The sequence below is a fragment of the Accipiter gentilis genome, chromosome W (genome assembly GCF_929443795.1).
Source record: "Accipiter gentilis chromosome W, bAccGen1.1, whole genome shotgun sequence".
NCBI classification, from domain to species: domain Eukaryota; kingdom Metazoa; phylum Chordata; class Aves; order Accipitriformes; family Accipitridae; genus Astur; species Astur gentilis.
Genome location: NC_064918.1, coordinates 39,566,119 through 39,579,143, shown reverse-complemented (window position 1 = coordinate 39,579,143; position 13,025 = coordinate 39,566,119). Strand labels below are relative to the sequence as shown.

The 13,025-nt window shown below is 53.7% G+C and overlaps 1 protein-coding gene across 1 annotated transcript; it reads left to right on the top strand.

Annotated features, from left to right (window-relative positions):
- The first annotated feature begins 485 nt into the window (after positions 1-485).
- Positions 486-7,678, top strand: LOC126035224 (protein FAM214B-like). Its single transcript, XM_049793458.1, has 7 exons — positions 486-1,562; positions 4,704-4,762; positions 5,078-5,174; positions 5,661-5,819; positions 6,241-6,309; positions 6,781-6,986; positions 7,332-7,678. Exons 1-7 carry the CDS (start codon positions 501-503, stop codon positions 7,483-7,485), a joined length of 1,806 nt encoding a protein of 601 aa, XP_049649415.1. The 5' UTR covers positions 486-500; the 3' UTR covers positions 7,486-7,678.
- Positions 7,679-13,025: the final 5,347 nt, after the last annotated feature.

The window sequence follows — 13,025 nt, the reverse complement described above, 5'->3', positions numbered from 1 at the left end:
AAGGCCTTATGGCTGTCCCATCTGGGTCACCAAAATGTTGTCCCAAAATGGGGTTCTTCACCTGGTGTGCAAAGAGCCGATAACACACAGAGCCGAGATATTTGTTTATTTCATGTCTGCGCAGAGATGGGTGCTAGCTTTGTGGATAAACAAATATCTTGACTCTGTGTGTTATTGGCTCTTTGCACACCGGGTGAAGAACCCCATTTTGGGACAACACGGGGAGCTGCCCGGGTCCTGGCAGGTCCTTTGTGGCCAAAAGGCTGGACAAGGATGGGGATCCTGGGCTGATCTCCATCCTCCTGCTCTCTCTTTCCAGATGCTGCACTGCAATGCACCCCATAGTGGAGGGCTCACCCGGACGTCCTGAGTGAGGGGGGTGTCCAGCTCCCACCCCCTGTTCTCGCACTGTGACCTGTGGCACTTTACGGTCCCTCTTCTGCTGCTGTATGGGCTGTTCTGACTCTGGCTCCACTCGAAGTCCAGACAAGTAAGGCTCCATGCGGCACATCCACGCAGAGACATCCCTGCCCCCAGAGCACAGCACGGACCCTAGCCTGTCCCAGCCCAGTGGAGAGGCACCCTTGGAGCCTTCCTCGCAGCGCTGCACTCACCACGGCATCCTCATGGGCTACGACGAGACAGAGATCAAGGTTTACCAGGTGTCCATCTTCTCCCATCTCTCCAGCTCCTCTGAGAGCATGGAGCAGCAGGCAGGCAGGCAGGCAGCCATCAAGAGGGGTTACCCCAAGCAGCGAACTCCAGAGGGGGGGCGAGATCCCAAACAAACTCACTGGGGTGGCAGGGGGGTGGACAGCAAGTGTGACAGGGGGCCTGGGCAGGCTACCCTGGATGATGACAATACCTTTGAGGACAGTCTGCTGGTGGAAGAACTATCCCTGTGCGGCTCTGCCCAGCACTTCTCCCACAGCGGCCTGCGGGTGGTGGAGCATCGGTGTGAGGGCAGCCCTAGCCACAGCCCCAAGGCCAGCAGAGAGGACAAGCCGCAGGATGTCTCCTCCTCCTGGCACATTGCTTGCAGTACTTTGCACACAAGATACAGTTGCTCTGTCCCACCGAGGGATCAGCCCACAGACTACGGGGATAACAGGGAACAGACAAGTGGCCACAACCTACTTTACCTTGATTTGCACAATATTGCACAAACTCCCCAGTTGGACTCTGGTGGGAAGAGAGGGAAGCCAGGGAGCAGTCTGGCTCACAGCAGCAGGGCTAGTGGAGAAGAGGAATGGCCAGTGGTGGCCACTGGGTGCAAGGAGCCCCCAGCTCCACAGACAGCACTCAGCCCCGAGCCCAGCAACCTGAGCTCCCTGGAGAAGAAGCCATGGGGGAGCAGCTGGCTCGGTGGCAGCAGCTGTCCAGCCAAAAGGAAGCTGGTGCCCGCTGGCAAGGTTGTGGCTGACTCCTGCTCTGAGGACGAGAGCCTGTCCCCACCAGTGAGGAAGAAGAGGGCCCTGCCATGCCACCCAGTGCCCACAGCCTGCCGCAGCACCGATGCTAAGGGGGCACCTTTCTGGAATCACCTGCTTCCCACAGCCAAGGTGAGTGTTGCTCAAGGGGGGAGGCAGGGAATGACCCGGGGACACCCAGAGCTCAGGGCTGTCCTTATGGGCAAAACATGGTCCTCGTAGGCACATGGTCCATTGTGGCACAGCACCCTGTTCTGTCCCAGTGACACAGCACTGGTGTGAGCAGGGCAGCGGTTGACAGCCAGCACTGGGACACAATGTCTGTAGGTTGTCACTGGCTCTTGACACCTTGTAGTCACTGGATCTGCTGCTTGCAACCAGCTCTCTGGCCTGGAGAGCCTCATTCAAACAGGACATGACCTCTCTGTGACAGCAAGAGTTGGACACGTGGCATGGGGACACAGTCAGTGTCTGACAGCTTCACGTTAGGCCAGACTTACTGGCAGGCTTGGGAAGAGCGGCTGTCCTCTGCCTGCCTGGGGGAGAAGGTGGCAGAGGGGTGGAATGGCTTGGGTCCCTGGCCGTGATATCCATCAGGGCACTCTGCATGCTGGACAAGGGTTTTGGTGGCAGGGAGCAGGACTGGACATGCTCTAGCCAGGGAGTGGGAGCCTCAGTGCTGTGTGCAGAGATGCCACTGGCTTTTCTGCAGTTCTGGGGTGCCCATGGCATGTCCCCAGGGTGACACAAGCTCTCAGAAATGGGGCAGACTCTGGAGGTTTGCAACCACCCTGGCAGCTCAGGAACTGCCTGCAATTCCTCCCTACTTACCAGCCCCTCCTGACCAGCTCCCTGCCTTCACTGTGTCCTGCCAGCTGAGGCTGCAGCAGGCTCATGCCAGAGCTGGCACGCTCCTCTCCTTCCCTGGGGCATCCCATGGTGCAGGGACCCTCAGGGAGGAGACGGTAGAGTTACCCTGGCTTCTTGCTGCTTGGAGCCAGGGTGCACTGTCCATGGGGCACAGCTCCATCCCTGCCCATGTGCCCTTTTTGGTGACTGTCCACAGCACTGCCCTTGCAGAGTGAAGCCCTCCAGCACCTTCCTTTGGTTTTCCTGCCCAGTCATGCCAGCCAGCTCCATCATCCTTTTGTGTGGCTTCCAGAAGGGAAAGTGTCCCCCCTGAAAAGGGGTCATCTTTAAAAGGAAGCTGCAGTGTGGCCCTGGCTTTAACCCCCCGCCCTACAGCTGTAGGAGTCTGGCTGTGGGCGGGAGCATACAGCATGCCCCTCTGCCCGGCAGCATTACCAAGGACTTAGCATGAATTGCCTGGGGATGGGACTTTTCTTCCCTGGGAGGTGCAAGGGGGTGTTGGTGCATGGCTCTGTCTGGGGGTGTCTTGCTCACTGGGGCTGGCCCTGAGACCTGCTTTGCAGGGTGGGAGCTGTGCACTGCACCCTCAGGCTGGGTACCTGTTGCGGAGGATCCACAGGGGACATCACACACAGACCAATGTGATCAAGTGAAGCCCATTTACTACAACTTTTAGCACAGTTATATACCTTATGTGCTTGTGCACGCGCCTTATACAATACTCTAATTGGTCCAATACCCCGTTTCACACGACGCTATCTTATTCTCTATTGGCTGTGCAAGCTTCTTCACGAGGTGTCCAGCAGTTACTTATCTCATTCTTTGGCATCCAGGAGTTGTTTGTCACGCTCTTCTTATCTTCCTTTTTCCCAGAGTACAAGGACACAGCGTCCTTGTCTGCTTCAGTACTTTGTAAACTTATGCTTTGTTCCTAGCTAAAGGCTGGATTGCTCACATGCCCTCGCCCAGCCAAGAAATCCTCAACAGGTACCAACACCCCCTTCCCCAGCAGAGCCACTTTGGGAGGGTAAAGACCTGCCCTTGCAGCCAGGTCTCGGTTTTGACAGCCCCATGTCCCCAGCCCTCACGCTGCCCTGCTGGATGCCCCCGCAGAGGCCACTGATGGCCTGTCCAATCTGCTGGGACCCTCATGGGGCTGTGGGGCAGGGCAAGGGGCAATGGCACCTTGTGGTGGGTTAACCCTGGCTGGACGCCAGGTGCCCGCCAAAGCCATTCTATCACTCACCCCTCCTCAGCTGGACACGGGAGAGAAAATATAACAAAGGGCTCGTGGGTCAAGATAAGGACAGGAGAGATCACTCACCAATTACCATCATGGGCAAAACAGACTCAGCTTGGGGAAAATTAACTCAATTTATTACCAATCAACCGGAGTAGGGTAATGAGAAATAAAACCAAATCTCAAAACACCTTCCCTCCACCCCTCCCTTCTTCCCGGGCACAACTTCACTCCTGGATTTTCTACCAACCCCCCCCAGTGGTGCAGGGGGACAGGGAATGGGGTTTACGGTCAGTTCATCACACGTTATTTTCTGCCGCTTCATCCTCTTCAGGGGCAGGACTCATCACACTCTTCCCCTGCTCCAGCATGGGGTCACTCCTACGGGAGACAGTCCTCCACGAACTTCTCCAACGTGGGTCCTTCCCATGGGCTGCAGTTCTTCACGAACTGCTCCAGCATGGGTCCCTTCCACAGCGTGCAGTCCTTCAGGAGCACACTGCTCCAGCGTGGGTCCCCCACGGGGTCACAAGTCCTGCCAGAAAACCTGCTCTGTGGGCTCCTGCCTCCACAGATCCACAGGTCCTGCCAGGACCCTGCTCCAGCGCGGGCTTCCCACGGGGTCACAGCCTTCTTCAGGCATCTACCTGCTCCGGCGTGGGGTCCTCCATGGGGCTGCAGGTGGATATCTGCTCCACTGTGGACCTCCATGGACTGCAGGGGGACAGCCTGCCTCACCATGGTCTTCACCACAGGCTTCAGGGGAATCTCTGCTCTGGCACCTGGAGCACCTCCTCCCCCTCCTTCTTCACTGACCTTGGTGTCTGCAGAGGTGTTTCTCTCACATGTTCTCACTCCTCTCTCCAACTGCCATTTCTGTGCCCACTGCAACTTTTTTCCTTCTTAAAAATGTTATCACAGAGGTGCTACCACTATCGCTGATTGGCTCAGCCTTGGCCGGCAGTGGGTCCATCTTAGAGCCAGCTGGTATTGGCTCTGTCGGACATAGGGGAAGCTTCCAGCAGCTTCTCACTGAAGCCACCCCTGTAACCCCCCCCCCCAGCTACCAAAACCTTGCCACACAAATCCAATACATGCCTCCTGGGGGTGTACAGTCCCCGGTTGCTACCCTAACACAGTTCTCAATTTTGTGCCCCCTCCAGAGCTCTGCGGATTGCACTGCAGTCGGGAGGAGGCTGAAGAGCAGGCTGCACCTCAAATCGTGAGTGTCTCAGCAGCCCCGAGGGCCAGCCATGGGGGCCCAGGGTGCCCGGCCACCCCAGCACCCTGAAGCTCCATGGGAGGGTAGGGTTGGGATGAATCCTCTTCCCTTCCCTGCCCCAGGCATCTCTCTTCCACAAGACCCCAGGCTGTGGGGCAGAGGGAGGTTTCTTCTGCCCCTGAGGGGTGGGAAAGTGGGTTTAACCTCTGCCAAAGAAAGGGATGGGTGGATCTGGAGAGGGATCTGCACCCTCAGGGACACAGGCAGCCCAGGGCTGTGTCCTCTCTGTTTTGACACTGATCTTCTCTCTCAAAGGCGACATCTCTGGAGCAGCCTCCGGAGGGGTACCAGGTCCTCCACAGCACCCTGGGCCACCACCACCATCAGCCATGTTCTGCTGGGCAACTTTGAGGTAATGGAACCCACCTGCCAGGGAGAGAGGTGGGTCCTGCGGGCTCCAGGCTGGGCTGGCAATGGGCGTGAGAGGCTGAGCCCGATGGGAGCCCCAGTATGGGGCTGGGCTGATTGTCCCCAAGGGCCTGACATGCAGTGGCTATTTGTGCAGCCACCATCCGCCAGTGGAATGGCTTGGCCAGCAGATCTGATGTGCTAGGACCCCAGACCCTGCTGAGATGGCCGCCGTGGAGCTGAGCAGCTGAGCCGAGGCACTCTTGCTGCTTCTCTATGTTAGATGGCTGGTTTCAGTCCACCAATTCAGGATGGGCCTGTCTTGGAGCAAGCAGCCAGGGCCACTCACAGGTTGTCTCCAGAGAGCCAGGAGACACACGAGGACAAGCAGACGTGGTTGCAGTGGAGATGGGGATGATCTCACCTGCAGCTTAGAGGCGAGGGGCAGGACTGGTGTTTGAAGGTCCCTAACGCTTCCCTCCTCTCTCAGGAGTCCGTCCTGAAAGGGCGCTTTGCACCATCGGGGAGAATCGAGGGGTTCACGGCAGAGATCGGTGCCAGTGGCTCCTACTGCCCCCAGCACGCCACCCTGCCCGTTGATGTCACCTACTTCGACATCTCTGAACATAGCGCGCCCTCGCCTTTCCTGGTACGCAGACAAGGGAGGTCTGGGCCCATGGGGGAGGTGAGTGGGGACTGTACCCAGACACTGCACATCCTCAGGGGCTGCCCCTCTCCAGAGAGTGTGTCTCAAGCAACCACCTACCTGAAGAGACTGCTAGCTGTGCTGGGAGCAATATTTAACCCACAAAGCAAAGAGGGAAAGAAGCAGGAACCCTTGCAGGTGTATAAACAGGCAGGCTGCTGCCCAGCCATCTCATGGCTGCTGCTTCACTGTCACCTCTGTGTTGCTGCTTGTTCATCCTTCTGTCTGAAGGGACTGAGCTGGGCATCATCTTGCCGCCTTGTGCTAGGTGTTCCTGGTGAGAGGGGATTGTGGCCCTGTGCTGGGTCCCAGCTGAGCTCTCCATGGGCTTTCTCCCTCTCTCATGTGCTTTCTTTTGCCCCAGGGAGTGATTGACTTGGAGGCCTTGGGAAAGAAGGGTTACAGTGTCCCCAAAGCTGGAACCATCCAAGTGGTGAGTCATCCCCTGGCCTCTGGCAGCACCATGGGGAGGGGGCCAGGTGGGCTCTGGTTGCTCCCCAAGGTGGACACATTCCATTACATTGTTTGGCAGGGGCAGCAGCCAGAAAGCTCTGTGCAGAGGGGGTACGTGGCTGCTGAGAAAGCACAGTGGAGGGGAGCACAGGGTCCCTGGGGTGCTGGCAGGGAAACAAAGTGATGGGAGATGCAGGGAAGGAAGAGGTTGGTGGGGAGGGACGAGTCTTGGCAGGAGAGCATGTATGTGCAATGGAGATGGGATGGGAGCATGGGAGTGGAGGTGCGTGGAAAGGACTGACCTGTGGGCCTCAAGCTAAGCCCTCTGGGGCTAGTGTGGGGCTTTCTGGGCCCTTGGGCCCACTGGCGCTGCCCCCAGATGCCCCAGCCCTGCCCTATGGATCCATTCCTGTGCCCTTCCCAGTCTCACCCCCTACCTCTCTACCCCCAGACCTTATTTAACCCCAACAAGACTGTGGTGAAGATGTTCTTGGTGACGTATGACTTCCAGGACATGCCAGCCAACCACATGACCTTCCTACGCCACCGCATCTTCCTGGTGCCCGTGGGGGAGGAGGAAAAGGCCACTGTGGCCCCCAGCAACTCACTGGGCACTGCCCCACCCCGCAGGGTCCTTTGCTACTTGATGCATCTAAGGTAGGGCATGCCTGGAGGGATGAGTGCCTGCCCCAGGGTCACCCCTGGGCTCCTCTCCCATGTGTCCCTGCCTCCCCCAAACCTGCAGGCCTTCCTGCCAGAGTGGGAGGATAGCAGCCTGACCCCCTCACCCTGGGGAGGAGCAGGGACTGGCTGCTTTTTCGGGGAGGTTGGAGCTGCTGCCCTGCCTGAGGGCAGCAGTCTCTGTCCCTCTGAAGGCAACCAGAGCATGGCCACCTTGACCAGGGGCCAAAGTAAGGCAAGGGGGTCATGCCCCCCACCGAGGCTGTCCTGCCCTTGCCTGGGAGCCTGAGGTCCCTCTGCCCTGCTCTTGTCTCCACTCAGGTTTCACAGCTCCAAGTCGGGGAAGATCTACCTTCATGACGACATCCGGCTGCTTTTCTCCCACAAGTCAATTGAGGTCGACTCGGGGATCTCCTATGAACTGAAATCCTTTACGGAGATACCGAGGAACCCCTGCTACTCACCCCGAGCCTGACCTTCTCCATCCCCCAGGGCCACCAGGGAGCCTCCAGCCCAGCACTTGGGGGAGAGATGAGTAAAGGGCCAGCAAGCAAGCACCACCTTGAAGTATCACCCTCCTTGTGTGCCCCCGTCCTCCTGAGCAGCACAGATGCCATGCCCGTGCCCTGTGGCAGGGCTGAGATCACCGAGGGAGCTTCACCAAGAGGGACAGGGGCTGGGGAGCAGCCCCAGTGCTCCAAGGACATGCCCAAGCCTTCTGCCAGCACTGTTCCCAGCTCAGAGATGTGGCTGGAGCTGGGGGGAGTGAAGAATTGGGCTGGGGGCTCTGGGCAAGACTGCCCACACCAGTCCCAGGGTTGAGAGCAGAATGTGTGGAAGAATTTGTATTTATTAGTATTTATTGTCGCTGGGAGTGCAGAGGAGGCTTGTGCAGAGGATCGGAGGTGCTGTGCTGTTCTTCCCCCCTCCTCTTGGTGCTGGATGAGGCCCCTGACAGCAGGGAGGCTGTGCTCAGCAGTGTGGGGCTGCCTGGGTTGCGGCAGGGCTGTAGGGGCTGTGAGGGTGACCGGGGACGGGGACACTTTGGGCTGTGGAAGGAGAGAGTGACCCACCTCTTGGCTGGGGTGCAGCTCCCATGCCAGGGCTGTGTTAAAAGCCCCGGGAGAGGCTGAGACTTGCTGGGCACCAGCTCTGTAGGGCCAGCCCCACTTCAGGAAGCTTGGAGAGGCCTGGACTTGCCCTCCCACCCCTTTAGGGCAAACCAGACCCCAAGAAATCTGTGGCTGGCAGGGAACTGGCTGTTGCCATGGCTCCTGGGGCTAAAAGACATGGCCATCCCATGGATGGGGACTTGGGGGTCTCGGCAGGAGCACGGGGACAGCCCTCCTGGCAGGAGCCTCCAGAGCCCATGCATGCTGTGAATCTGAGAGAAGGTGGAGATTGCCAAAAAATCAGGGCCTTGCACTGTCTCTGTGTGTGTGTGGTGAATCCCATCCAGGAGATGGCTTTGGACAGGGGTCTACTGGCAGCATGATCAGGTGCTGGAGGATGGGCAGGAGCCCTGGCCTAGTCCCTGGGAAGAGGGGAAGCAGCAGAGGGCATCAAATGGAGGTCAGACTGGACCTTCAGGCGGGTGTTTGGGAGTGATCTGGAACAGTACCGCCTCTGCTGTAGCCTCAGGAGTCCCAGGTGGGTCAGAGAAGTGAGAGGGGCAGGGGACAAAGGAAAAATGAGCTTGTAATAAACTTTGCATAACCAATTTGTTAATCAAACCTGATGGTTGTTAAAATATATTGATCTCTACAACTTAGTAATTAAGCTGCTTTTAACCACACTAACTTATTAGACAATAAGCACAGCAACAATTGTAGAAACTAGATATTGAGCTAAGTAAGCAGGATGTGCCTGTCTTGATTACCTTATCATATAACTCCTCAAGAGCAGTTTTCTGAGAAAATAAGGAACTGGTCCCAGAAACCGGCCAAGGCCAATTCCGTGGCTTGGACAGATAAATTTGAGGGAGTGTCCTCTTGGAACTAATTGTAATACCCCTTGGAATTAATTGTAATACCTCTTGGAACTAATTTTAATATGAAGCGGGAATAGGTCATGAATATGTATAGGCGTACCGAGAAATCCCATACATATGTAACACTTAACTGTTTAACTGTGAAACACATTACCGTATCAGGTGCGCGCCGTTGGTGGAGTGGAGACTCCCCAGCCGCCCAGCACTGTTTTGCCTGCTTGATTGCTTGCTTCAATAAACCTTGATTGGATTATCCACAGGCTGGTGTACAATTTTTTGTCGTAACTTATAACAATTTGGTGCCGTGACTCGGATAAGGTTAACTTGGTTTGGAATCTAAACTCTGGGGAGGCGCCCCATCCTTGGATGGCCCCGGAGTGGACGATATCCTTTCCAAGACCCTTACCTCCGAACCCTAAATTTGGCAAGCAGGCAAAAGAACACTGCAGCACCCCATAATTTTCGTGCACGAAGATCCGGACGAAGACTCCAGGTTAAGTGAGTATTGAAAGCGTTTCCCGTTCGGTCGGGGTGGGTTTCCCGAAGTGCGCATACACGAGACACTCCCGAGAGGAGCGAAGTGAGTGTGGACCCTCTTGTAGTGCGGTTCTCATTGCCCGCGAGGGCGTGAGCCACAAACGAGGGGCGCGAGTGTGTGTGTGAGAGAGAGAGGCACTTCGGAAGATGGGGCAGAAGAAAAGCAAGCCTTCTGACTCCATGGTGGGTTCCCCGGGGTGTAGTTCACCTGGGAAGAGGGATGACTCCATAGGGAATCCTAAGGTCAGTCTCCCTATGATACCGCCAGATAGTCCTTTAGGGGTAATGATTGTCCATTGGGATGACTGGCTGCCCAGACAGGGCAAAAGCAGAGAAAAAAATGATATATTATTGCATACAGGTGTGGGGTGATAAACAAATTAGAGGAGATTAGGTATTTTGGCCTGGTTTTGGGACGTTTGAGGATTGGATGTGTAATCGACAGGGAACCAAATTGTTCCCTGACATTGTGTAATTCGTGTTGAATTAAAAAGAAGACAATAAGGTTTACATACCAATCGGGAAGGGGGAAGGGACACATTGTGATTGACTAGATAAGGAGGGAAAAGACAACGGGACCAGATAAGGGGATTAACTCTACGGTGACTACATTCCTCCACATCAAAGGACATTCCACAGACACTCTCCTTTGAGAAGATTGACCGAATCTACCCATTAACAAACCTGTGAAGAAAGAAGCAGCAAGACAAGGCGGAGATTTACAGGAAAGGGGTGCATGAACTGTATAAAAGGAATGTAACTATAACAGAAAGTTGCGAGCCGTTGGTGGAGCGCGGACTCCCCGGCCGCCCAGCGCTGCTTGCTTGCTATTCTCAATAAATATATGAATTTTATATAGAATTGGCTCTGTTGATTTATAACAGATGTGTCGGGCCCTAGACATATATGTGGATTCTGGGGAACCCTTTGGTTTGGAGGAGAGAGAATATGCTAATATGTGGATGGGATTGGATACCCGAATCCATGTGTTTGCTCTGGGTGAAAAGAACCATGGGAGGAGGGCTGGAGGCCCCGAGGAGCTTCCCACGCCTCCTCCCCGTTGTGTTCCCCCTGCACTCGCGCTTGGCCCGCCCCCCCCCCCCCCCCTTCCTCCTCTTCCCCGACGGCCCCGGACACAGACTTGGACCCTCCGAGTTCCCCTGAAGAGAGCGGGGGAGTGGCGAGGAGTCAGACCAGAAAGAGGGAGCAGTCAGGGGAGAAATTGTGCCCCTTGAGAGAGATTGCTGTGGGGGGGTCCACAGCCTGGCATGGGATTTGTGTCAGTACCCTTGAATTCCGGAGATGTAAGGGAATTCAGGAAGGAGATGGGGAACCTTTTAGAAGACCCCTTGGGAGTATCTGAGAGGTTGGACCAGTTTTTGGGTCCTAATATATATATATTTGGGAAGAGCAGGAATGAGAGTTTGGGATCAGTAGCACCAACACGGTCCAGGCACAGATATTAAATGGCCACTACAGCGGCCAAACTGGGATAACCAGAATGCAGAACATAGAACTCATATGACAGATCTGCGTACTATAATTGTTCAAGGCATTAAGGAATCTGTTCCCCGAGGACAGAATATTAACAAAGCATTTAGTGGACACCAGAAGAAAGATGAGACCCCCACTGAATGGTTAGAAAGATTGAGAAAGAATCTGCAGCTCTATTCCGGGCTGGATCCTGCCACTTCAGTGGGGCAAGCCCTGTTAAAAACTCAGTTTGTGGCAAAATCATGGGTAGACATTAGAAAGAAACAACAGGATGAACAGATGTTTGTAAATGAATGGGGGGGTCAGGGACTCTACTTATTGGGGACTGAAACATCTGCGGAGACCCGAGTAAAATTAAAATTAGGTCCCCAAAAGGAGGAGGTAGAATTTTTAGTAGATACAGGATCCGAAAGATCCACCGTTCAAAAACTACCCTCCGGTTGCACCCTTACTAAAAACACCATAAATATTGTAGGTGCAAAAGGGAAACCTTTTAAAGTCCTTAATGATTTACTCTTGGTCCCTGAGGCGGAATACAATTTATTAAGAAGGGATTTGATTTTGAAATTAAAATTAAGCATTCAAAGTCAAGGAGAGGAGTCCGGCTCCGTGCGGTCGCGGCGGAACCGGCGCTGCAGCAGCAGCGGCAACGGACAAGGTCCTTTGTTGCAGCAGCAGCAGCAGCGGCGGCAGCGGCGGGGGCAGCACCCCCCCCCTCGGCAGCGGCCGCCGCCTCTCCTCGCGCCGCGGGGCTACAATTGAAGTCAACTGTGTAAACAGCCAAAGGGAGTGGGGCTTTCTGTGCGACTGCTGTATCGCTATCGATGAAAACAATTAAGATGGACTGAAGATGGACTGTGCTACCACAAGGGTTCACAGAGTCACCAAATCTATTTGGACAAACTTTAGAGAAAATTTTACAAGATTTCATTTCTACCCAGAGAAGTAAAGTTATTACAATATGTGGATGATCTATTAATAGCGGGAGAAACTAAAGAAGGAACCCGAAAAACCACTATTAAATTGTTAAACCCCCACAAACTAAAAAGGAAATTCGACAAATATTGGGATTACTAAGATATTGTAGACCATGGCTTGAAAGCTACAGTGAAAAGGTGAAATTAACTAATAACCAACTTAAATGGTCTACAGAAGATGATAAAAAAAAAGAGGAAATAAACAGGGCATTAATACAAGCACCTGTATTAAGCCTCACAGATCTAAATAAAATAAATAAATAAATAAAACCAACAACAACAACAACAAAAACCCACAAACCGGTTTTTGTGGTGAATAGTCCTTGCTCAAAACTGGGCAGGAATTAAGAAACCCGTGAGGTATTGTTCTAAGTTACTTGATCCAGTAAGTAGAGAATGGCCTACTTGTCTCCAAGCTTTGGTCACTAGGGCGTTATTAATGGAGGAAGTTAGAAAGATTACCTTTAGTACCCCTTTAAAGGTGTATACTCCACATAATGTCAGAAATGTTTACAACAGAAAGTAGAAAAATGGCTAACAGATAGCTGGATCCTAAAATATAAAGCAATATTAATTGACTCCCCTAATTTAGAACTGAGAGTAACCTCGGCTCAGAGTCCAACACATTTTGTTTGGAAAACCATCGGAGAAATTGCAACATAACTGCTTAGAGGTAATTGAAACCCAGACTAAAGTGAGACAATAATTAATAAGGACCTAAAACCTGTGGAATCAGGACCTCTAAGCCCATCATGGTCAGCTCAGGCTTGTGAGCTGTATGCCCTATATAGGGCCATAGAATTAATTAAAGAAAAAAAAATGGGGCTATATTTACAGATTATAAAAATACAAATGGAGTAGTTCACACTTTTGGAAAAATTTGAAAGAAAAAGGTTTAATTAATACTCAAGGGAGGAACCTTATACATCAGGAATTAATAGCAAAAATTTTAAGAACATAAAGAAAACCAAAAGAGATAACAATAATACACATGAGAGAACATCAAAAGAGATTAGA